General features: G+C 43.6%; 1 protein-coding gene and 1 long non-coding RNA gene across 3 annotated transcripts in view; both read left to right on the top strand.

The window, feature by feature from the left end:
* The first annotated feature begins 715 nt into the window (after positions 1–715).
* On the top strand, positions 716–5,596 carry LOC137447600 (uncharacterized). The gene is made up of 4 exons (XR_010988891.1): positions 716–885; positions 3,237–3,357; positions 4,139–4,218; positions 5,158–5,596. It is a non-coding gene; the product is annotated as an uncharacterized lncRNA (long non-coding RNA).
* Positions 5,597–5,717: 121 nt separating this feature from the next.
* Positions 5,718–23,724, top strand: part of SNX9 (sorting nexin 9) — a 67,914-nt gene continuing 49,907 nt past the window's right edge. For both annotated transcript variants that reach the window (XM_068151275.1, XM_068151265.1), the window contains exon 1: positions 5,718–5,921. In XM_068151275.1, the coding sequence (XP_068007376.1) occupies positions 5,910–5,921 (12 nt within the window). In that variant the 5' untranslated portion in view covers positions 5,718–5,909. The remainder of the gene's footprint in view (positions 5,922–23,724) is intronic.

Below are 23,724 nucleotides of genomic sequence, written 5' to 3'. Positions count from 1 at the left end.
TTTGTGTATGGAAACACAGCCATCTAGCAAGCCTGAAATCCCAGAAATTACCAACAAATCAAATAGAAACTGTAACGAAGTAATAAATCTGTTAGAATTGGAAAAACACAAGCAGTTTGAGAACTCAGAATCACATTGCTCTGAAACATCTGTCTGTGTCATGGGGAAAAACGTGTGACTGAGTACTGCCTTCCAGAACACCAGGGAGCAAACATTAAACCAGTGATACAACACATCCACATTGGTTAATTCAGTAAAACTACAATTCTTATTTTCCTAAAGGAGAACATATAAATTAGTTTATTCTGTAGGTTTCTCCTCAATGAGCTACTCAGTGAGGATAAACAACTGGACCATCATCTAGATGACACTACAAAGAATAATTAATTACATCTTTAGTAGGATTAGCAATCTGTGTTTCAGAAGACAATTTGGGTGCAGTCCTTGGCTTCTTAATATCAAGAGGACCTCATCACAGATGTGCCTGCACATTTAATCAAAGTACACAGCAGATAACACTCCTCTTCTGTTGCTCTGCTTGTTGAGACTGCAGTCCCCTGAGATAGCCAGGTACAGCAGCTTTCTGCAACAGGGAAAAATGGAAATAAGCCACAGGCAGTCAGCACTCCAGATAGAAAGGGTCAGTAGCTGTAAGAATCAATAGTGCTAATGGTGTGTCAATTCTCCTAATGCTAGCAAACAGCAAAATGGAAACACTTACTCCTTTTAAAGTATTATTTTCACTAAACTGTATTCTATCTCTCAGGAAAGCTGAGTTAAAAACCTATTGACCTTAGAAGACCTTACATTGAAATCCAAAATATATGAATTCAACCCAACTAAAGTGCACAATACATATGGATGTAGAAGTATCCTAGCTCAGATGTAAGTATATATATCATACTACCAATCAGTGTACAGGTCAGAAGGGAATGCAAAAAAAGCAAGAATGATATTAGAGTTAGGTGTTTAGGATATCTCCTTTATTCCTTGCACAAGAAAGTGTGATTTTTTGGGTGTAATTTCTTTCAAAGCATATATTGCTTAAAAAAAATACATGCATCTATCACTGATTATTTTGCCATAAAGGTGAAAACATTAGAATTGGCCACAATGTTTGCTACACTTCAAGGAGAAAATGGGGGGGAAAGAAGTTGTTTCACACTTACCTAACAAAAGAACAAATTATCATGACCAAGGAACTTGCTAACCCTTGCAGCCATGGTGCATAAAATTATGCAGTAGGTGTTTAATACACACACCCTTCTCTCCCATGCACTGAAACATGACCTTTGCAATCAACCTCCCAAAAAAATCTTGAAAGTGCTCTCAAAAGCACACTGCAACAACATTCTATCTCTGAAATACCCACACTTTTTTTTTTCCTTCTGTGGAGGTTTTTCACATCTTCAATGGGCAGAAGCTGGGTTTATGGATTTTTAAAGAGAAAACTGAACCCAGGGAGTCCACCATGACTCAAAACTGCCAGTTTCATAAAAATTACCCTCACAACAGCCTCAGAGTAGGGAATGTAGCATAGCATAACATAGCACTTTTTCCCCAGTGTACATGAAAAAGCACATTCACATACAGCACAACCCCAGTCTTAGCTATGTGTTTATTAAAAATGTAACTATGTCAAACCAGAACTCCCCTAGAAAAAGACCGTGGTTCATATAACTATGGCATTTGAGTACCAGCTCTAAGGAGACAAAACTCCTAAGTCAAAAACTACTGCATGAAGCAGAGTTTTCCTCAGAACTGCTTATTCAGAGATTGAAAACCTCAGGAATTTGGGTGCAATTTCAGGTGCCTTTTTATAAAGCAGCTTTTATGAACAAGGGAATTCTTGACCTAACATCCTACAGTATTTCAAGACTGGCTGCCTCACTGGGTTTGTAGTGATCTGCCAGGTGCAGAGTAAGATTGAACAGTGTGTCTGTAATCCGTTGAGCACCATTTTAATGTGCCACATAAAGTTCTGGGTAAATAAGTGGCTATCATGCTTTGGTGCACAAACCAAATGATTCAAGAGTTCACAGCTTTTCTGGCCAAAGACTCACAACATACAATAAAGGTAAATAATCCTATTTTTAAGTCAGAGCATGAATCATTAAATGTATTTTTCATGTTAGACTTGCAAATGGTGCCATGCTGTATAGGTCAGTGCACTAACAGGATTCAGTAGCTGTCACCCAGCTGCTCTATGCAGATAACATTAGGTTTCAAGGATGCAGCAACTCCTATTGTTTTCTGTCCACTTTTGGGGAGGGAAAGAAAAAGAAGATAGGAGAAAACAGTATTTTATCTATGTCACTCTCTGGCAAACTTCTGAGAAACACCAAAGAAATGCTGTTAAACCAACTCTGAAACAGAAATGCTGGTCAGCTGAGAGGAAACATGAGACCCAAAGGACCTCTTGGGCAGAGGTAGGTGAATCTGTGCAGAAATGACTTCTGAAGATGAAGAGTATGCTACAACTGGTTTTGATTTGTAGACTAAGTAATTGCTTAAATGGTTCATTTTAAGGCTTTGAAAAATGTGAAATCTTTACCCCTTCTTAAAACAAGAGGTGTATCAGGTGAGTAAGGTAAATATGGTAACTAAAAGTAGTAAGAAAAGGGTGAAATGGTTTTGTAATTACTCACCAGTCATTGCTAGGCATTCCTGATTAATGTAGTGTTGAACTGATGTTACCGTACACACCACTTTGATAGCCTCCCAACCAAGAAAAGGAATAAAACCCCTTACTTTATATAAACAGCTCTGAAAATACCTAGGACAATATATTTTCAGTATACCTCCTGCAAAGACTTTGGAAATACATGTATTTGACAGACTGCTCTGTTTGCAGAGTTGTTGTCCCTGAAGATAATAATTGTTCCTCAAAATTCTTCCACAGATGTGGTAAATGCCTCAGGGCCACCTGAGTCACCTGTGTGCATCACATAGGTAATGCAAAGGGCACAGCCTGCTAGCAAGGAGAAATCCAAGGTGCACCACCTCAAGGAGCTCCTGAGCACAGTAGCTTAGAAACACAAACCATAGTTCTTTCTCCATATGGTTTTTAGTTTGAAGGTTATCTGAATAACCTTATTTTTTCTTTATCATTCCCCACCAAGCTTGCACAAATCAGAACACACAAGGTCACCCACTTAACATGATCTGGAAGTTACAGGCAAAACTTGCCCAGCAATGAAAAGTATTCAGCAAAGGTTCTCTGTGTCCTTTTACAGAGTCCATCTTTAAACAACCTGCATAAAGCTGTTGACAGGAATTTTTCTTTTGATGAGGCTCTGCAACAGGTCACTTCTCACTTAACTCTGCTGCATCTGTTGTTCTTGATAACTACTGCAGGTAAGTTAACTGCAAAAATAACATACTTAGAAATCTGTAGAGAGAACATTTTTAAAAAGTCACATAACTGGGTAAGGGATTTTCTTCTGCTACTGATTGTTGGAGTTTTGGGGGGGGTTGGGGTTTTGTTGGTGTTTGGGTTTTGTTTGGTTGGTGTTTTTTGTGTGTTTTGGGGTTTTGTGTGTGGGTGGTGTTTTGTTGCTTTTTCCCTGAGGTAGAGATATTTAACTATTATAGCATACATTTGGGCTTTACTACAAAGTGAATAATGAGCCAGCTATGTTTGAAAGCTGATAAACTCCCCATTGATGACTCAACTTCCAACATACCAAATGTTTAAGTATGTAAACAACCCTGCTGAAGCCACTGAGATTTCTTGTATGTCTAGTGTTAAGCAAACATCGAGTCTTAATTAACTACAGCTCAGCTTGGTAGCAGAAAATTAACTACTTTAGTAAGTTTTGCACATTTTAGGTGATTTCAGTAGCAATTTGTTGGTATTTGGCCCTTAGTGTTAAGAAATAATAGTTTGCACCTAAGAAAAGATATGTTCATTTGCAATCCAGCATGATTGCTAAGAATGTCTTTGTTAAGACCCCATCCAAAATATTTTTTCCAGAACATTCTCTCACAGTGAAAGACATTTTAACATTTCCTTCTTTCTTCAGACTTGTCAAGCAAGGCTTCTTTTTAGGAGTACTTCACAGTGGAAAAATGTAAACTGGAGATTTTAAGCATATAGAGGCTGAATAAATCATGACTTTTTTTCTTCATTCCCCAGATGGCAAGCAGTGCTCTGTTAAAGACATATTTCTTAGCACCTCTAGACTAAGATTCTTCTGGCAGCTGATGTGACCACAGGTAAAGAATGACACATACGTGAGCTTGTATAAAAGCCACAAGTTTATTGTAAATCACATAGCAAAACATAGCATCTGGAGAAGGGCTAGAAGGTGCTTCATGTACCTGTCAGTTGGGGATCCCTAAACAGGACAATGCTGGGTCTCTTGACTGTGCCCCTCTATCCTTTTTACAAGATGTTCACTAGATGACCAGATCAAAACATACAATGTTGGGAAGACTGCTAGCAAGAAGGTGGAAGAACAGAATAACCTTAGCATGGAGACAAAAACAGCTTCAGAGAGTTTTGCTACTACAGTGGATGAAATACCATTCTGGTAGGGGCCAAGTGGCAAATTCGCTCCTTAATGACAACACCTCCATTTAAAGGTGGTATTATAAATGATCATTTAGTGGCCACACAAAAAAAAAAAGGTCTTATTTTAGATACTGCTGTTATAAAGTGTAAAAAGTTGCAATTGCTGTATTTAATTCCTAAAAAGTTAAAAATTGAAGTAAAGGAGTTTGAAAACATCTCAAGTTAATCAGTTTAATAATTTCAAAACTAGTGTTGATGGAGCAGCCAGCTTCCTCTTAATACCTCATCCTCATTTTCCATAGAAACTATTTCACTGGTCCTACTTGGAAATTTTTTCCTAACTTAACTGTAAACATTTTTTTTCTTTCAATAAAGCTGTCTCACTGATAGACTATACCAATAGCAGATGGATGAGGAAATGCAGATGTAAAACTATGTAGCTTCCCAACAGTCTACCTGCTTCTTAGGATTCTGCTTGATCATCATGAAAAGTCCACCATGTATTTTCATCTACTGAAAAGAAACATCTCCTGATTCCAGACCAACCACCATACATGGACAGACGAGAAGTTGCACTTTTCAGGTTGCACAGTACCTTGCGTGATCAATGACACAGCATTTTCGCATCCCTTTTGTTTTAGCCTCCACCACCACCACGTCGCTCCTGCAGGCTGTAAATCAAGTGGAGTCATAGACAGTTTCTATGAGATGGTCGTGGAGCACCCGACAGGAATGCTACCAACCCGGACCAGGTCCTGGAAGTAATTTTCCGCTGTAAATAATTGCCCTATACTACGACCCAGCTGAAAAAGGACGTCAGGGGCAACACACATCCCACTAATAGCTGGAGAAGGAACCTGGCTGACTTAAAAATGCTTTCCTTGCAATGCAGCTGCTTCGAAATTTCTGTTCAGAAATAATGATCTGACAGATAATGTCTTTCTGCTGGCCTTCTCCCCCCTACGAGCGGAAATTTGAGGCCAAACGCTGGCTACCGAGCACAGCCGCTGAATGCACCGGGGTGGGGTAGCGAGAGCACTCCCAAACGGGGGGCGCGGGGCACGTCCACCCCTCACCACAGTGGGGGCCACCCGGGGCGGCTCCCTTGGGGCGCCGCGGATCACTGCCAGCGGCCCCGACGGAGACGCTCGGGACAAGCAGTGATAGTGGTGGAAGGGGCGGCGGGGGCGTGGGGAGAGGGCACCGCCGTGAGGCTACATCTTGCTGCTGAGCAGCACAACGGCCCCCAGGCGGCGGCGGCGACGACGACGACCGCGGGACGCTGAGGAGGAGCCGCCTGCGCGGCCCAGCGGCGGCGGGCGGGCCGGACACACCGACCGAGCAGCCGCGGCGGGGAGGGGAGACCAGCAGCCCAGCCCGCACCGGCAGCGCCATGGCCACCAAGGTGAGCAGCCCCCGCCGCTGTCCGTGGGGTCGTGAGGCGGCTCCGGGGCGCCCCCTGCGCCGAGCCCCCGGCCGCTAAGCAGGCCCCGCGGAGGGGCTTGGCGGGCAGCAGCCCCTCTTGGCTCCGGGAGGGAGGGAGGCCGGCCGGCCCGCCCCGCAGAGGACGGGTTGCGTTTCGGGGCTTTGGGGAGCCAGCCCTCTCCCTGGGGCCTGCTTCTCGCCGCCGTCCGCGGGAGGGAGGCGAGGAGGGAGCCACAGCTCCTGCTACGCCGCACTCGGGCCTCATCGCCACTGCCCAGCTACTCCGAGGGGCACGGAGGGCTCGGCGGGGCACCGGCAAACTTCTGGGCAGGGCAAAGTTTTCCGCCTTTTTTTTTGTCCTGACGTCTCCCCTCCTGCTTCAGTCGCGACTTGGCTCTTCCAGGGTGACTGTAGGGGCGAAAAGCCGCCGCAGGCCGAAGGCTGCTGTTCCTGCAGCCGGGGCGCCGCTGCCCCGCTTCCACTGTGCCCTGCCAATCGGCGCTGGCCGGCAGATCGCGGCGGGGAGAGGCCTCGGCCGCCGGCGGGCCCGGCCGCCCTGGGACGGGGTGTCCTGGCTGTCCTGCCGGGCAACGGACGGGGTGTCCCGGTTGCCTCTCCCCCCTACACTGCCTGACCGCCCTGTCGCATCAAGGCAGCCGATGTAGACCCTCTAGAGTGGCAAGCAGAGGGGATAGGCGTGCGGCGTCTCTTGAGGGAGCGGGCAGGCTGTAGTGTGCGACCGGTTCATAGCAGGGTCTCGTTTTACCAAAAAACAGAAGCAGGAAGTGATATTATTTTGTTCAATTCTTCAACTGTATCTGCTATGAATATACCAGTCAAAATTAACCCATTCTATCTGAAACTGGCTTCTTTCTAAATTAACAGTGTTTGTTTACTATATTGGTGGTTGAAAGTATATCTGCTTGTGTAGGTAAACTGTTGTCTGTACGTTGTCTAAATACTGCAGAACGATTTTTAAAAAAATTATTGAAGTAGTACTTGGAGTGACTTGATACCACAAACTTGGCCAGCAGTTTAAAAACTTCCTTTTGCTGAGGCAGTTCTCACACAGTACAGTGTGTCTTGTGCTTGTTAGTGCTGGAGAAATTCTGCTTCTTCAGTGTGTCAGGTTCAGTGTGTAAGTAACTGTTTCTGTAACAATGTAAGCTGATGCTTTGGCAATATTTTTTCAGAAGCTCAGAGAAGTTAGTTTTCAGCTTCAAAATCATTTAAGCGGGTTAAGAAGTATTAATTGTGACATTTATATTCTGTTGAGGTTTTAGAATATTGTTAATGGACTCAGTATTGGTGGTTTCCACGATTGATGGAATGTATGTATAAACAATATGTAATCAACCTAACTAATGTAAGTAGCAAGAAAAAGAAAACTATTTTAATGTATGAATAAACTACATAATACACGATATGCTGAGCAGGTACTGCACCAAAACACTTTACTGTTTCTCTCTCTGCTTTGAGGTGCAGTATCCTCATGGCATCCTGCATTCTGTGCCAAGCGCCTGAAACCATTTTATTCGTACATTTGGAAGCTTCAACTTTGAAATAAATTTTTTGAGTGTTTGTGGCCTCACACTAAAGGCTGTGTAACTTCTAACTTCCTAACCAGGACTGGCTTGAAACCAAACGGTGCAAGTGATTTCATTCGACACTCTGCAAGTTGTGATTTCCTTTAAATTGAAGGTCAAAATTGGGAAGTGATAGTCAGTAAAGACTCAATAGTTTGTTATTTTGATATGCTGGTGACTGAGAGCAGCAGTGGAGAGAAGCTTGCTTCATTTTCTGTGTGCTTCATCCAGGAGATAATTCCTCTCTGCCAGTTCCTGTGGGTTTGGATTTTAATTTGTTAAACTTGTGCACATGTCAGCTATACTAAAAGATACATTTTTTTTCCCTCTTTTTTAAACAGTGTAAGGGAGTTACTGCTCAATAAACTGTGGGGAAAAAAAACTCTCTTAAACTGTAAAAAAACTCTCATCTTTTCTCTGACTCCTTCCAAAATAGCCTATTTTTAGAAGAAATATGTGAAGTGTATTTGTATTGTTAGGAAAACGTTAACAAAACTATAATTAGTCATCTGAAGTGGAAGTTCTAAAACTTCTAATTGTGTCAAATCCTATTTAGCTGGTAAGGGTGACTGACAGACCTGGCCTGCGCTGCACAGGCTATGAGTGCTTCCTGAATGAATTCCTGTTTAAACTAGAATGTACTTTACAAGGAGAGCTGGGGAGAAAATTCAGATTTTGTTTGAATGTTTTCAGTGATGTAAAACTGTAATTGGTCTTTTGTCTTGTTTGGGTTTGTGTATTTTTTTTAAACATCGACTCTCACCCTGTTGATGGTTTATTATTTTGAATCTAAGTTTGCCCAACTTCTATTTTCAGTTTTATCTTGTCTACAACTTTTACAAATCTTTGTATCAAAGTGTTAGTTTTTCTGGGCAGTGGGGTGGAGATAGGGCTTTCTACCACAAGATCTTGTAAATGATGGCCAGTTTCCTTGCCTCCTTGTTTGATAAACCGCAGCAATTAAGTTCCTGGAGTTTTGTAGTGTGAGGAAGTGGTTCTACAGCCATGTAATCTGCTAGCTCTTCCCTGTACCATTGAAACTGACTAAGTTTCTTACTGAAATAATAAAAGGTTTTAGGGAAAAAGACTGCTATTATAATTAGAAATGCTTTCCTGGTACATCTGTTAACTGGCAATTTGATAGGAAGTCTTTTGTTGAAAAGGGTCGGGGCAGCTATAGGCTGTAAATACTCTGAGGGCTGGAGAGGCTGTCTCCGCTGTGAGCAGATCTAGCAGTCACTTCTCCATCTTTCTCATCCTGTGCTATCTGCACATTCCAGGAGTTGACTCCAACACTTCTCAGGCCTTTGAGCTACTCTGAGTTGCTGAAATAGCAAAAGATTAACTAGACAGAAACAGTGGGGCCGTTTTCTCCAGTTCTAGGGAGGTGCAGTAACTGAAAGTTTTTTCAGAGCTGATGCATAAGGTTGGCTGGGGTGGCAGAGAGGGGAGGGGAAACTTTCATAGTAAATGGTGAAAATATAAATGGGAAATGGAGGATCTGAGACTTTTGGTGGCAGTGTTTTGGTTGCTTAGATCCTTATTGTAACTTGGCAGTGGATTTTGTAATTACATAAACACTTGCTAAATGTCACATGCTCTGAAACTGAAGCATGTGAAAAAAATCAAAACGAGCAACAGATCAAAATAAAACAAAGAATTGTTCAGGAGATGCTAACTTTCAAAGTTTTACAAGAATTTAACTGAAGCTGACTTAGAAGGTAGGCAGTTTCATATCCACATTTAAGAACTGATGTATTAAGCTAGATACTTTATTTTGGATGCTTCCTTCAGAAACAGAATTGAGATAACTAATCCTTGTTTTTAACTGTGTATTACGAAAGAAGGCAAAAAGTGAATGAGCCTGAAAGACTAAAGCTTCAAACATTTTCAGTGCTCAGTCACAAAGAAAATGCAATACTGTAAATGCATTTCTGTGGTGCTAATGTTCTTCTGTTTGTTCCTTCTTGAATTCTTTGGCCTTTCCTCTTCTTTCCCCACTAGAGTTTGTCAGGTCACAGCTTTACTCATGGTTTTTCTTTTGGTTTTGAGTTTCATTGGATAAGGAGAACTGGAAATGCCAGGAAGTGATATTCTGGCTTTTAAATTATGTGCTCCCCACCTCAGTCTGGTTTTAGTTTTTTATTGTTTTTTAAAAGTCTGATGTTTTGCCTTTTGTGAAGTCCTAATTTCAGGAGGAGGTGTTAATAGAAGTAAAAAGGTTACATACATACTGATGATCAAGACCGTTCTTCTGGAACTTGTGCTGTTAATGTGCCATGAGTGTTTAAAAGTTGAAATTGGAACTAAGAGCTGATAAACTTCTATTTATAAGAAGCAATAGTCTTGAAACTGGTGATAAGGCAGGTATTGATAAGCTTCATGATGTTAGGCTCTTCATAAGGTCAATAGCAACCAATATTTCTTCATAACTTTAGGGGCACCTACCATTATGTTCTTGATTTGTTCAATGGTTTGTCTACTTCAAGAACTCATTTATTGTATTCTGTTTGTAGGAGTGGGCCCTTTTTTGTGGGAAGAAGTCCCTTGAGATGAAAGCTTAGACTGAGTATTCTGTTCTTATAAGAAGGAACAAGGAGTACTTCTAAAACATGGAAATGTTATTCAAGGCTTTTTTTCTCTAATTGTGTCAGGTTTTGTCATGTGAATGTCACTGGGTGTAGTTGACTTCAGCATGATGGTTCATGCTGTGAGGGAAGGTCATGATTTTATACATGAAAATTTCAGGTAGGAAAAGTAACACATGAAAATTAAAATGAAGATACTTTTTTTCCTTAAATGTATATCATTAATTTAATCTTTTGTTTTGATTCTCAGCTTTTTTTACTAGTGTCACACTCCCTCAAAGAAGTCTCATATTTTTCTTTGTAGTATTATGAAGGTGTTCGCTTGCATTACAAATTGGGCAAAAACAATTCTTTATTCTGCTTTGCAGGTGGGAAGTGTAGCATTACTCTGCTAAACCCACCAAAATACCCAAACTTGGCATTCTGTAAGTCTGCCTTCTGTTTTGTCATGACTTTGAGAGTAGCCTTTTCTAGATAATCGCACCTTAAGAGAAGTTAGAATAAACCTTTATTAGAATAAACCTTTATTAGAATAAACCAAACCAGGTTGGAAGAGACCTTCAAGATCATCGTGTCCAACCCATCAACCAATCCAACCCACCCAAACAGCTAACCCATGGCACCAAGCACCCCGTCAAGTCTCCTTCTGAACACCTTCAATGACGGCGACTCCACCACCTCCCCGGGCAACCCGTTCCATAGCGCAATCACTCTTTCTGTATAGAACTTCTTCCTAACATCCAACCTGAACCTCCCCTGGCGCAGCTTGAGACTGTGTCCTCTTGTTCTGGTACTGGGTGCCTGGGAGAAGAGACCATCATCAGCCTGTCTACAACCTCCCTTCAGGTAGTTGTAGAGAGTGATAAGGTCACCCCTAAGTCTCCTCTTCTCCAGGCTAAGCAGCCCCAGCTCCCTCAGCCTCTCCTCATAGGGCTTGTGTTCCAAGCCCCTCACCAACTTTGTTGCTCTTCTCTGGACTCGTTCCAGCAAGTCAACATCCTTCCTAAACTGAGGGGCCCAGAACTGGACACAGTACTCGAGGTGTGGCCTAACCAGTGCAGTGTACAGGGGCAGAATGACCTCCCTGCTCCTGCTGGCCACACTGTTCTTGATGCAGGCCAGGATGCCATTGGCCCTCTTGGCTGCCTGGGCACACTGCAGGCTCATGTTAAGCCTACCATCAACCAGCACCCCCAGATCCCTCTCTGCCTGGCTGCTCTCTAGCCACTCTGACCCCAGCCTGTAGCACTGCATGGGGTTGTTGTGGCCAATGTGCAGAACCCGGCATTTGGATGTGTTAAATCTCATGCCGTTGGATTCTGCCCATCTGTCCAGCCTGTCCAGGTCTCTCTGCAGAGCCTCTCTACCCTCCAGCAGATCAACTCTTGCCCCCAGCTTGGTGTCGTCAGCAAATTTACTGATGATGGACTCAATGCCCTCATCCAGATCATCAATAAAGATGTTAAAGAGCACAGGGCCCAGCACTGATCCTTGGGGCACACCACTAGTGACTGGTTGCCAGCTGGATGTGGCACCATTCACCACCACTCTCTGGGCTCGGCCCTCCAGCCAGTTCCTAACCCATCGCAGTGTGCTCCCGTCCAAGCCATGGGCTGACAGCTTGGCCAGCAGTTTGCTATGGGGGACGGTGTCAAAGGCCTTGCTGAGGTCCAGGTAGACTACATCAACAGGCCTCCCCACATCCACCAGGCGGGTCACCTGATCATAGAAGGAGATCAGGTTGGTCAGGCAGGACCTGCCCTTCCTAAATCCATGCTGGCTAGGCCTGATCCCTTGGCCATCCTGTAAGTGTTGTGTTATTGAACTCAGGATGACCTGTTCCATGATCTTGCCTGGCACTGAGGTCAGGCTGACAGGCCTGTAATTCCCTGGCTCATCCAACCGGCCCTTCTTATGGATGGGCACCACGTTGGCCAGCTTCCAGTCCTCTGGGACCTCGCCAGTGAGCCAGGACTGCTGGAAAATTATGGAGAGTGGCTTGGCCAGCTCATCTGCCAGCTCTCTCAGCACCCTAGGATGAATCCCATCTGGTCCCATGGACTTGTGGGGATCCAAGCTGCTAAGGAGAGTTCCAACTACCGCCTCATGGAACATAGGGAAACTGTGCAGCTCCCTGGCTCCTTCTGCTAGCTCTGCAGACCAGCTGTCAGGAAGACGTTCTGCCCTTCTAGTAAAAATTGAGGCAAAGAAGGTGTTAAGTATCTCTGCCTTTTCCTTATCCTTGGTTACAATGTTCCCCTCCGTATCCACCAAGGAGTGGAGGTTTTCCTTCCCCTTCCTCTTACTATTAATGTATTTATAGAAGGACTTTTTGTTGTCCTTCACAGTAGAGGCCAGTTTAAGTTCCAAGTGTGCTTTTGCCTCCCTAATTCTCTTCCTACAAGACCTAGCAACATCCTTAAACATTCTGTGGGTTGCCTCCCCTCGCTTCCAAAGGTGATACACCCTCTTTTTTTCCCTCAGTTCCATTAAAAGTTCATGAACCATCCAGGCTGGCCGTCTGCCCCGGCGGCTCATCTTCTGGCACATTGGCACAGCCTGTCCCTGAGCCTTCAACAATTCTTCATTGAAGTAGGTCCAGCTCTCCTGGACCCCTTTGTTTTTAAGGACTTTATCCCAAGGAACCCTCTGAATTAGTTCCTTGAGTAACCCAAAGTCTGCCCTCCGGAAGTCCAGAGTGGAGGTCTTCTTGCCGCCCCTCTTGGCTTGACCAAAAACCGAGAATTCAATTATCTCGTGGTCACTGGACCCCAAACACCCTCCAACCACCACATCACCCACCAGTCCTTCCCTGTTGGTGAAGAGGAGGTCAAGCATAGCCTTGCCCCTGGTAGGCTCTCTCAGCACCTGGGATAAGAAGCTGTCCTCCATGCATTCTAAAAACCTTCTAGACTGTCTCCTCTCTGCCGTGTTGAGTTCCCAGCAGATGTCAGGCAGGTTGAAGTCACCCATGAGAACAAGGTCCGGAGATCTTGAGACAGCCCTAAGCTGCCTATAGAATGCTTCGTCAACATCTTCCTCCTGGTTGGGTGGTCTATAACAGACTCCAACCAGGGTGTCTGCCCTGCTGGTCTTCCCTCTAATTCTTATCCACAAGCATTCAACCCGATCATCCCTAATCTCCATCTCAATGGCATCTAGTGTCTTTCTGATGTACAGGGCCACCCCTCCACCCCTTCTTCCTCGCCTGTCTCTCCTGAAGAGCTTGTAACCATCAATTGCAGCGCTCCAGTCGTGTGAGTCGTCCCACCACGTCTCTGTGATGGCAACTATATCATAATTTTCCTGCTGCATCAAGGCTTCCAGCTCCTCCTGTTTGTTACCCATGCTTCGTGCATTAGTGTACATGCACTTCAGCTGGGCTGCTGGTTTCACCTCCAACTCTAGCTTGTCGCCCCCAGACTCTTGTCTGAGAGGACTCTCTTCAGCCCCTTCCCCCTTCGAAACTAGTTTAAAGCCCTGTCTATGAGACCTGCCAATTCCCTACCCAGGATTTTTTTATCTTTGGGGGACAGTCCGTTCTCATATACAGTGATCTTTCCCCTTCTCTGGGACAGATGTACTCTATCTGTTGTCAGCTGGCCTGGTGCAGTGGAAAGTTTCCCAATATCAAAAAACCCAAAATTCTTTTGACTGCACCAGCCTCTAAGCCACTTGTTAACTATAGCTGCTGACCTGTTCCTTACTGTATTCCCTCCTGCAGTTAAAGGTATTGATGAAAAAATTATTTGTGCCCCTGACCCCTCAACCAGGTCTCCCAGGGCCCTGAAGTCATCTTTGATAGCCCTGGGAGTTCTGGTTGCAACATCATCATTCCCTAACTGCATAACTAGTAAGGGGTAGTAGTCAGAGGGCTGTACCAGTTTAGGCAGCCTACTGGTAACATCATTAACTTGGGCTCCTGGCAGACAACAGAGTTCCCTATGAGATGGGTCAGGCCGACATATAGGGCCCTCCATTCCCCTCAGAAGGGAATCACCAATAACAACTACCCTCCTCTTTTTATTGAGGGAACAGGTCCTGATGCCAGCAGAAGACTGTTTGACCTTAGGCTGCTTTGCCTTAGGCTGTTTAATCTTAGGCTGCTTAGCTTTAGGGAGAACCCCAGATGGTGTGTCCTCCGGCATCAGGACCACCTCACCCTCAATTTCCAGTGCTCCATATCTGTTTTCTAAGAGCAGTGGGGAAGGTGAGGGGAGGCAAGGAGGTTTAACTTTGCGTCTTTTGAGAGTAACCTGCGTCCATTCACCTCTGCTTTTTGAATAACCAGCCTCTGCTGGGGGAGCCTGCAGAGCCTGCTTACTCCCATTCAACTCTTTCCTCTTCTGATTCTGATTCACCTCTTTCCTCTTTTGGTCCATCTCCTTCCTCCTCTGGTTCATCTCTTTCCTCCTCTGGTTCATCTCTTTCCTACATTTCCTTACATTTCTAAGGCTAGCAAACTTATCCCTCAGTCTGGCCACCATATTAAGTAGATAGTCAACCTGCTCACACCTTATACAAGAGTTGCCCCCACTACCCTGCGTCTCAAGGGCCAGGCTCCAGCATTCTCTACAGCCAGATACCTGGACAGCTACCTGCTTCTGTTCTACCTCCGTCTGGGTCGACACTGATTTTTTAAGGGAGATTTTGCTGCGAGTTACAACCATGGCTGTCCCTGGCCACAGCACCTACTGCCAATTTAAAAACAAAAAAAAAAAAAAAAAAAAAAAAAAAAAAAAAAAAAAAAAAAAAAAAACAAATGGGCGGCGCGTGAGCGTACAGGAGAATACGGGCTGCTTAATGAAGTTAATGAATCTGAATAAATCTGTGAATTGGGATGAACGCAGATCACTTCAGAATCTGTTCAGCATGTTCCACTATACAAATTAACCCAAGCAAGATGTAATACAATCATGATCTTATTCTTTGTATATGTAAAGTGTGATGTAACAAAACTAATTTGCAGTGGGCAGGTCCTGCCTGACCAACCTGATCTTCTTCTATGATCAGGTGACTGCCTGGTGGATGTGGGGAAGGCTGTGATTGTAGTTTGTCTGGACCTCAGCAAGGCCTTTGACACTGTCCCCCACAGCAAACTCCTAGCCGAGCTGTCAGCCCATGGCTTGGACAGGAGCACTCTGTGCTGGGTTAGGAACTGTCTGGAGGGCCAAGCCCAGAGAGTGGTTGTGAATGGTGCAGCATCCAGCTGTCCCCCAGGAATCAGTGCGGAGTCCCCTGCTCTTTAATATCTTTATCTATGACCTGGATGAGGGGATTGAGTCCATCGTCAGTAAGTTTGCAGATGACACCAAGCTGGGGGCAGGTGTTGATCTGTTAGAGGGTGGAAGAGCTCTGCAGAGGGACCTCGACAGGCTGGACAGATGGGCAGAGTCCAACACCATGAGATTTAACGCATCTAAGTGCTGGGTTCTACACATTAGCCACAATACCCCTATGCAGAACTACAGGCTGAGGTCAGAGTGGCTGGAGAGCCACAAGGGGACCAGGGGGTACTGGTTGATAGTAGGCTGAACATGAGCCAGCAGTGTGCCCAGGTGGCCCAGAAGGCCAATGACATCCTGGCCTGCATCAGGAACAGTGTGGCCAGCAGGAACAGGGAGGTCATTCTGCCCCTGTACTCAGCACTGGTTAGGCCACGCCTTGCGTCCTGTGTCCAGTTCTGGGCCCCTCAGTTTAGGAAGGATGTTGACTTGCTGGAACATGTCCAGAGAAGGGCAACAAAGCTTGTGAGGGGTTTTGAACACAAGCCCCATGAGGAGAGGTTGAGGGAGCTGGGGTTGCTTAGCCTGGAGAAGAGGAGGCTCAGAGGAGACCTTATTGCTGCCTACAACTCCCTGAAGGGAGGTTGTAGCCAGGTGGGGGTTGGTCTCTTCTCCCAGGCAATGTGTGACAGAACAGGAGGACACAGTCTCAAGCTGTGCCAGGGAGGTTTAGGCTGGATGTTAGGAAGAAGTTTTTCATAGAAAGAGTCATTGGCCACTGGAATGGGCTGCCCAGGGAGGTGGTGGAGTCACCATCACTGGAGGTGTTTAGGAAGAGATTGGATGGGGTGCTTGGTGCCATGGTTTAGTTGATTAGACAGTATTGGATGATAGGTTGGACGTGATCTCAAAGATCTCTTCCAACATGGTTAACTGTATTCTAATTAGATGAATTAATAATTTTTATTTTTATGGCCTTTATCATAGGAGAAGTTTTTTGGTTTGGCTTGGTTGAAAGAGAGGCAGAAATATTTCCTGGGACTTTCTGCATTATTTAGGCTTAGTGGCCAAAATAACTCAGTTTCTCGATAAGTGGCTTGCCTTACCTTGCAGCTTTTTAGTGCAAGGCTTCCCGTTTCTGTGCTGCTAAGCTGGGAAGCTGATGAGATTCTGTGTGCTGCTGTGCTTGGGCAATGATTGATTCCTCTGACTCAGTTTTTCAAAGTTATTTTAAGCACCTGGGCATTGAGTCATCAGAGACTCATTACCATAGGTTATAATTTCAAAACATGATTGCAGTAGGTAAGAGAAGGAAGTCTGGTATCAGATGTCATAAGCTTCATTTGTTTAATAGATTCAGCAATTCAGATTTTCACTCTGATAGAATTTCTCCATGTGTCAGTATTATTTCAGCAGGATGTCTTTCCAGCTAGCTGTGGCTTTGAGAAAAAAGGTTTTTACGCCATTCTTTCAAGATTTTTCCTCTGTGGATGGTCTTCCTCATTTAGAACCTCTGATTTTCAGGTCTTGAAAAAGCTCCTGAAATATTTAATATCTTCTGTTCATAAAAAACTCCTTATTCAATTAGGACATCTGGCAGATTTCAGAGCTTACAGAGATTACAAAGGGAAAATGATATGAGAGCTTTGCTGTTTCAAATACATGGGTTCCCTCTGGTATTAAATTTACAAGCAATTGCAATGGTGATGGTGATGGAAGCAGTCTTGCAAAACATTACAAAAGCAGGTAATGGAGACTGTAAAGTCATGGGAGTGGTTTTTTGTTTCTTGGGGTTTTTTTTTGTTGGTTTGGTTTTCCAACCAGCAGTACAGTAGGACAGAACAACATGTAGCTATCTGGAATTATTTGAAGTAAATAACTATTGCACTGTTCAGCATTTAAAGCTGGACCTCTATTTCAAAGCATGTTTCGTATTTCCAAGGTCATTCAAATTTATGTTAAACTTCTCTGAGGGGGCAAAAATCAGTGCTTGTGTTCCAGCCTTTTCAGGGGTTTATGATTGGAAAGGAGCTTCCCAATCAACATAAAACTTTGAAAAACAAAGTAACCTTGTAGTAGTCTAATAAGCAAAATGTAAGTACTACTGAGGAGGAAAAACATACGTGTATTGCTTACTGGAAAATTTAATGTAAGCTCTGAGCCTTATCACTTTTTCCAAAGCAGTCTTTTTCTTTGAGCTTTGTATGGGTAAGAAATCTCTGTTGGGGAGAGCAAAGTGTGTGTGTGTGGAGGAGGTGGGGGTGCAATTAAGACCAGAATCGCTTAACTTTGACAGATAGTCCTCTGTGAGAGCCCAGGAAGAGGAGGGCATAAGGGACGACTCTTCTTGTAGGGAGCTGCCTTTATGCAGGCTTGTCCAGCTGCTCTGTAGTTGAGAGAGGACATTCAGCATATGGCATGGTATGAAGGGCACACAAGCCATCCTGGGCACTGCTAATAAGAGGGTACATGCTTGTAGTAAGCATTTTGGGTAAAGTCAGACCAGTGACTCTGCTCATGAACAATTTTTTTTGTTGATTAAATGTTGTAATTTCGTCTTGTCTTTCAAAGCAGTCCTTCCCCCAACCTCTGCCCTTTAAAGGAAAATGCTGTACAGGGGAGGTTTCCAATGTGCAAAATAGGTGGTTGGAAGGAGGAAGTAGTAGGAAGGTAGGCAGTGCAACTTGACGGGGGTCCTATGGGAGTCCAAGAAAAACAGTTGCTTCTGGGGATGGGTAGCCATGCCTGACCTGGGGTTTCTGCAAGTGGGACTTGCACAGGTGAAATCATTCCATCCCATTCTTCTAAAAAGTGGGACATGGGTACAACTGCATGACAGGCTTTTTCTTAGGACATATTACTGTGTTACTGACTTCTGCTCTCAGTTGCCATCTGCTGCTCCTTGGCAAGGGAACTGTTGTGCTTTTATTTTGTGTATTCATATGGCATATCTGTTTATACACAGTAGGCTTTGGACTTGCTTTGCTTTTCCCAGCCTTCCCAGCACCTTGTTGGTGCTTAGAACAAAAATAAGTTGCCCTCTCAATTTTGTTTGTTTTCCTAAAGGCTGATACAACAAAATGTCTTATTTTGAAGAGCAGCTCTAAACCCACTTCTGATAGCTTTTAAATGGCTCTGTTTTCTGTATGAGGATTTTTTTATTATTATTACTTGTCATGATTGTATGTGCTGTTTAAAAAAAAAAATAGGTGATTGATATTTTACTTATTGTTCCTCCTAATTTTGATTAAAGTCCTAATTCCCTGGAGAGTGTATAAAGGTCATCTTTCTGAAGCAGTAAAGCTGCGACTGATGAGGAGTTAATTTTGTCCTACACACTTAGTAGATTTGAGAATTAAGCTTAAATGTTTTGTTTCCTCCACTGCATTAATACTTTTTGGAGGGTTAAGATATTAGTAAGCAATTAAATATTACAGTAACATGATAATATAATGTAATTAGTGCTTACCTAGCTGCAGCACTGTTCTTTCAGCAGTAGTGTAATTTCCTCTCTTAACAGCCTTGTGTTTGACTTCTGACAATGGTTGTTTGTGGAATGCAAGATCAAGCGTCTTCCTTGCTGCAGAGACCTAGACTGCATACCTTGAAGTCTGTATATGGTTATTGAACTATAATTTTTGTATCAACAGCTCTATCATGTTCTGTCAAGCTGCCAAATTTTCTAGTAGTTTGTGGGGAAGCAGAAGTTGAAACTTTTTCTGACTTGTTTGATGACGTCTGTCACTGTGAAGGTCACTGGTACAAGAAAGGTTTTTGTGTTGTCCAATTTAGAATCCATTCCTAGATAACAGAAGATTTATGAAGAAGAAACTTTAAATCTTGTATGGCTTAATCCAGTTCTGTCATTCACTATAGGATTTATTTATTTGAAGTGGTATAGGGCAGTATTGTTTGCATGCACATTACACTAAATTGCATGTGTCTACTGTTCAGTTCACGTGCTGAGTGTTCTCTGGCCAGGCCTAATGACTGAGCTCTGCCCCTTTGAGCTGCCATGTAATGTACCCAGTTCATAGCTTTACAGGATCTTGTACTTTTCTACAGTGTCAAGAGAAGAGCCCAAAATAGCAGTAGTCTTAGGTATATTAGAACCCCTAAACCCCAAAATTTGCTCATTTCTAGAGTAAAGAAGGTTCATCTGATAAAATGTGACTAATTTTGTATAATAGTTTCCTCACAGGTCATGAAATAGATGTGAATGTAGAAATGGTTCAATTATTGAGCTCTCATGAAGTCGTGTTTCTAAAAGAGATTGAGGTCCCAAAACATGAGTCTATTGATTAATGTTCATTGCCCAAGTTATAGAAGTTAGTTGAATTCCAAATTGAGGATCTGCTCTGCTGCATTTTTAGATTCCTTCCCAACTGTCTTTGGTAAGCTTGCAGTTGAGACTGTATTTTCCTATTATTACCAGTGTTTGGGACTTCAAAGTAGTACAACTATTTCATACTTCATTTTACAGGTCAAGTTTTTTATTTGAAGTAGCATCATTTTAACATGCAAGTGTTTTGCTTTGCTAGTTCTTCATTTCCTTCTAGACTGGCTTTGCAGCTGGTTTGTTGAAATGCACAACCTGTTACGGTGTGGTGAGTCTGAAAAGGCTTCATTAGATAACCTTAGTGAAACTTTGTGCCTCTCCAATTACTGGGATAATTACTGTCTGGGGTTTTTTTCTAATATCCACTCTCACAGTGGCAGCACTGCAGTGGGACTACAAGTTGTCTTAATGAGCAAGTCACAATGAGGCAGTTTTTCTGGTGAGCACTGCAGGTTTTTTCTGAAACCTTCACAAGAGTCTTGCTGGCTACATTCTCTGGGGACAGGACTGTGAGGGTACAATGGTGATTGCCCTGCAGTTTCAGGAGAACGTTGGGAACAACAACCCCATGCAGAGCTACAGGCTGGGGTCAGAGTGGCTGGAGAGCTGCCAAACAGAGAGGGACCAGGGGGTGCTGACTGACAGCCTTCTAAACATGAGCCAGCAGTGTGCCCAGGTGGCCAAGAAGGCCAATGACATCCTGGCCTGCATCAGGAACAGTGTGGCCAGCAGGAGCAGGGAAGTCATTGTGCGCCTGTACTCAGCACTGGTTAGGCCACACCTTGAGTCCTGTGTCCAGTTCTAGGCCCCTCAGTTTAGGAAGGAGCAGGGAGGTGTGTCCAGTTCTAGGCCCCTCAGTTTAGGAAGGATGTTGACTTGCTGGAGCGTGTCCAGAGAAGTGCAACAAAGCTGGTGAGGAGTTTGGAACACAAGCCCCATGAGGAGAGGCTGAGGGAGCTGGAGTTGCTTAGCCTGGAGAAGAGGAGGCTCAGAGGAGACCTTATTGCTGCCTACAACTCCCTGAAGGGAGGTTGTAGCCAGGAAGGGGTTGGTCTCTTCTCCCAGGCAACGTGTGACAGAACAGGAGGACACAGTCTCAAGCTGCACCAGGGGAAGTTTAAGCTCAAGGTGAGGAGAAAGTTCTTCACTGAGAGAGTCATTCGTCATTGGAATGTGCTGCCCAGGGAGGTGGTGGAGTCGCCGTCCCTGGAGATGTTCAAGAGGGGATTGGATGTGGCACTTGGTGCCATGGTCTAGTCATGAGGTCTGTGGTGACAGGTTGAACTCAATGATCTTTGAGGTCTCTTCCAACCTTGGCGATACTGTGAACTCATCACAACAGATTTCTGAAACACACAGTTAAACATTGGTTCAGCAGAGTTGCAAGTATTGCAGTTTGGTTTCAGAGACACAGGTCTGATCAATCTATGCAGATATTTTTAATCCCATTTGAGATAAATGTTTCCTGCCTAATAACCTTAAAGACAAACCCATTAATCTTCTCACAATTTGAAATTTTTCAGTCTGCAGTGTGGGAATCTGGAATAGGCTGATGTTCAAAAAGGAAAATGCAGGCAACTCTGGGCACTTGGAGCAGTGCAATTAATTGATTCAGAAAAAGGTCTTCTGATGTGCCAGCCAAAGTTTAGCTGTACATTGTTAATAACAGATAACTGGTTTATTAGTAATGTTTTAAACAAGGAGAAAAATGCAGGTGCTTAGCCCAACTGAAAGTTCAGATGTGATTAACAGGAGTATCTGAGTCAGTGTTTTGAAACATCTCTAAATCACATGGATGCCTTGCACGTATTTCTGCAAGAGAATTTCCCTTGCTTCTGTATTGCTTGTGTGCCTGGGTTTATCTGGTTTGACACTGCCCCATGAATAAACTTGTATGAGCACCAGATGGGGTAACCAGGCACCTCTTAATTGTGCATGTCATTTGTTTAGAAAGTACCAGAATTTGAATGCTGCTTTTTAAAACTGTGATGCTTACAGGGAATCCACAGACTTCAAAATTCTTAACCACTGTTGTCAACCTGGAGAACCTCCTAGTTTCCCTTTGCTTTTTTGTGATCTGTGCCAGTTATCTATTTCCCTGACTTGTAACTGCATCAAAAGAGGCTATAATTTAATGCCTTACGATGTTAAGATCTGTTACAGTCGAACAGTTTAAAGACGTTTTGGTCTTAGAACCATTTCAGTCCTCATACTGCATTGACAACTTTAGTCCCAATATGTAGGAGTTAACTATAATGCAGGTTCTTAGTGTGTGTGCTACCTCTAATGCTGGCCAAGAGTGTGTTTCAGTGGGCTTTGAGACGTGCTGATGTTGCGTACAGGTTGACAGCTATAAAGAAGGGACACAGTCTCAGGCTGCACCAGGGGAGGTTTAGGTTGGATGTTAGGAAGAAGTTCTATACAGAGAGAGTGATTGCCCATGGGAATGGGCTGCCCGGGGAGGTGGTGGAGTCACCATCATTGGAGGTGTTCAGGAGGAGACTTGATGGGGTGCTTGGTGCCATAGTTTAGTTGTTTAGGTGGGTTGGATTGGTTGATGGGTTGGACGCGATGATCTTGAAGGTCTCTTCCAACCTGGTCTGGTCTATTCTATTCTAAAATAAGTTATATAATAAATGAGCTGGACTAGCCTGAACAGGGTTCAGATGTTCTTTCCTGTAGGGAGAAAGAGGAGATTTTCAGGAAGACAGTGAAGTCCTGTGTGGTAGATCTGAAGAGCTATTCTGCTCTCATGGAGGAAAGCCTGAGTTGCTGAAGAGGCTAGTAAATCATTGTCTTTATCACTAGAGAAAACATTTCCAAGACTCCTTACAACTTGAAAACTTGCCCAATCGCTTCTTTCTTATACACAATCATACAGAAATGGTTTCAAGGGAAGCTTATATTAAAGTGCCAGTGGTTTAAGCCACATGCATGTTGGTAGAAATAGGGTCCTTCATTGTCTTCTCATACTCTAATTGCTTCAGAGTTTCTGGTTTGTACTTTTTGGAGTATCTTCATGCTTTATTAGCCATTTTCTTGCAATATCAGATAGTCTTTTCAATCCAGTGTGAATATTTAAATGCCTACCTGAAGTATGGCAGGAACATGCAGCATCTGTGACTGAAGAGGAACTCCTTGTTACGTCGTCTGTCTCTGTAAGTGTCTTTCATTAGTAGAAGACAAGATGCAAGTCCTTGTTTCCTAGCTTTTTTTATGAGTATTTAATTTGCTTCTAATGTGCTTATAGTCAGTGATTTTGACTTCAAATAACTAGCTGCACGTTACTGAACTTATTTTAGAATTGAAGAACTGCTCAGGAGACAGTGAGCCAGAAGGTTGAGATGCAATTTAATGTAAATTTATAGAGTACTGTGAGGATCCAGCAATTACAGCTGGTGAGGGAACTTCAAGTAATGACAGCTGAATATTGTGACCTCTCTTAGTCCAGAAGTGGAGTCACTGACCAAACTTAGAATTTAAATCACAAGAAACTGCTGTTGCCAAAAGCAGAACCCGGTTGTGCTAGGAAAGAGTTTAAGACTGAAGGGAGATTTTTATTAAACACATCAATTTTGTTTTTTACTTTTTGGTTTTATGCTATGATTTTAGTAAGCAATTTGAAGAAATGGTTTGGCTTCTTCAGGCTAGTAGCTTTTTTATTTTCTTTCTATGCAGATGTTGTGGAGCACATAGGAGATCAGTGATGCCTAGCATTAGACAAGCAATACACATTTTCTCCATTTGTTCCATATTAGCTAAAAGGATAAGCATTGGGCTCTTGTTCTATTTGTAATAAATCTGTATCATTTTAACTGGCAATTTGCAGAATAATGCATAATGGATTTCTCAGGGAAAGCTTTTGTAGGTGTCTGTCTGAGGAGACAGTGTCCCAAATGGCCTCTTATGCTTCCATCTTCTTTTTTTTTTTTTTGGTTCACTCCTTGTCTCAGGAATGCCTGTGGGAGGCATCTATAGAGGTTTCTTTAGGCAGGACAGAAGTAGCTGTCTTTCCAGGCTGAGACATAAGTATTCAAAGAGTCGC

Source organism: Melanerpes formicivorus, unplaced genomic scaffold, assembly GCF_026170545.1.
Source record: "Melanerpes formicivorus ecotype bairdi unplaced genomic scaffold, bMelFor1.0.p_v2 SCAF_2, whole genome shotgun sequence".
Taxonomy (NCBI): domain Eukaryota; kingdom Metazoa; phylum Chordata; class Aves; order Piciformes; family Picidae; genus Melanerpes; species Melanerpes formicivorus.
The sequence above is the reverse complement of the archived record's forward strand: the minus strand, read 5'-3'. Positions and strand labels throughout refer to the sequence as shown.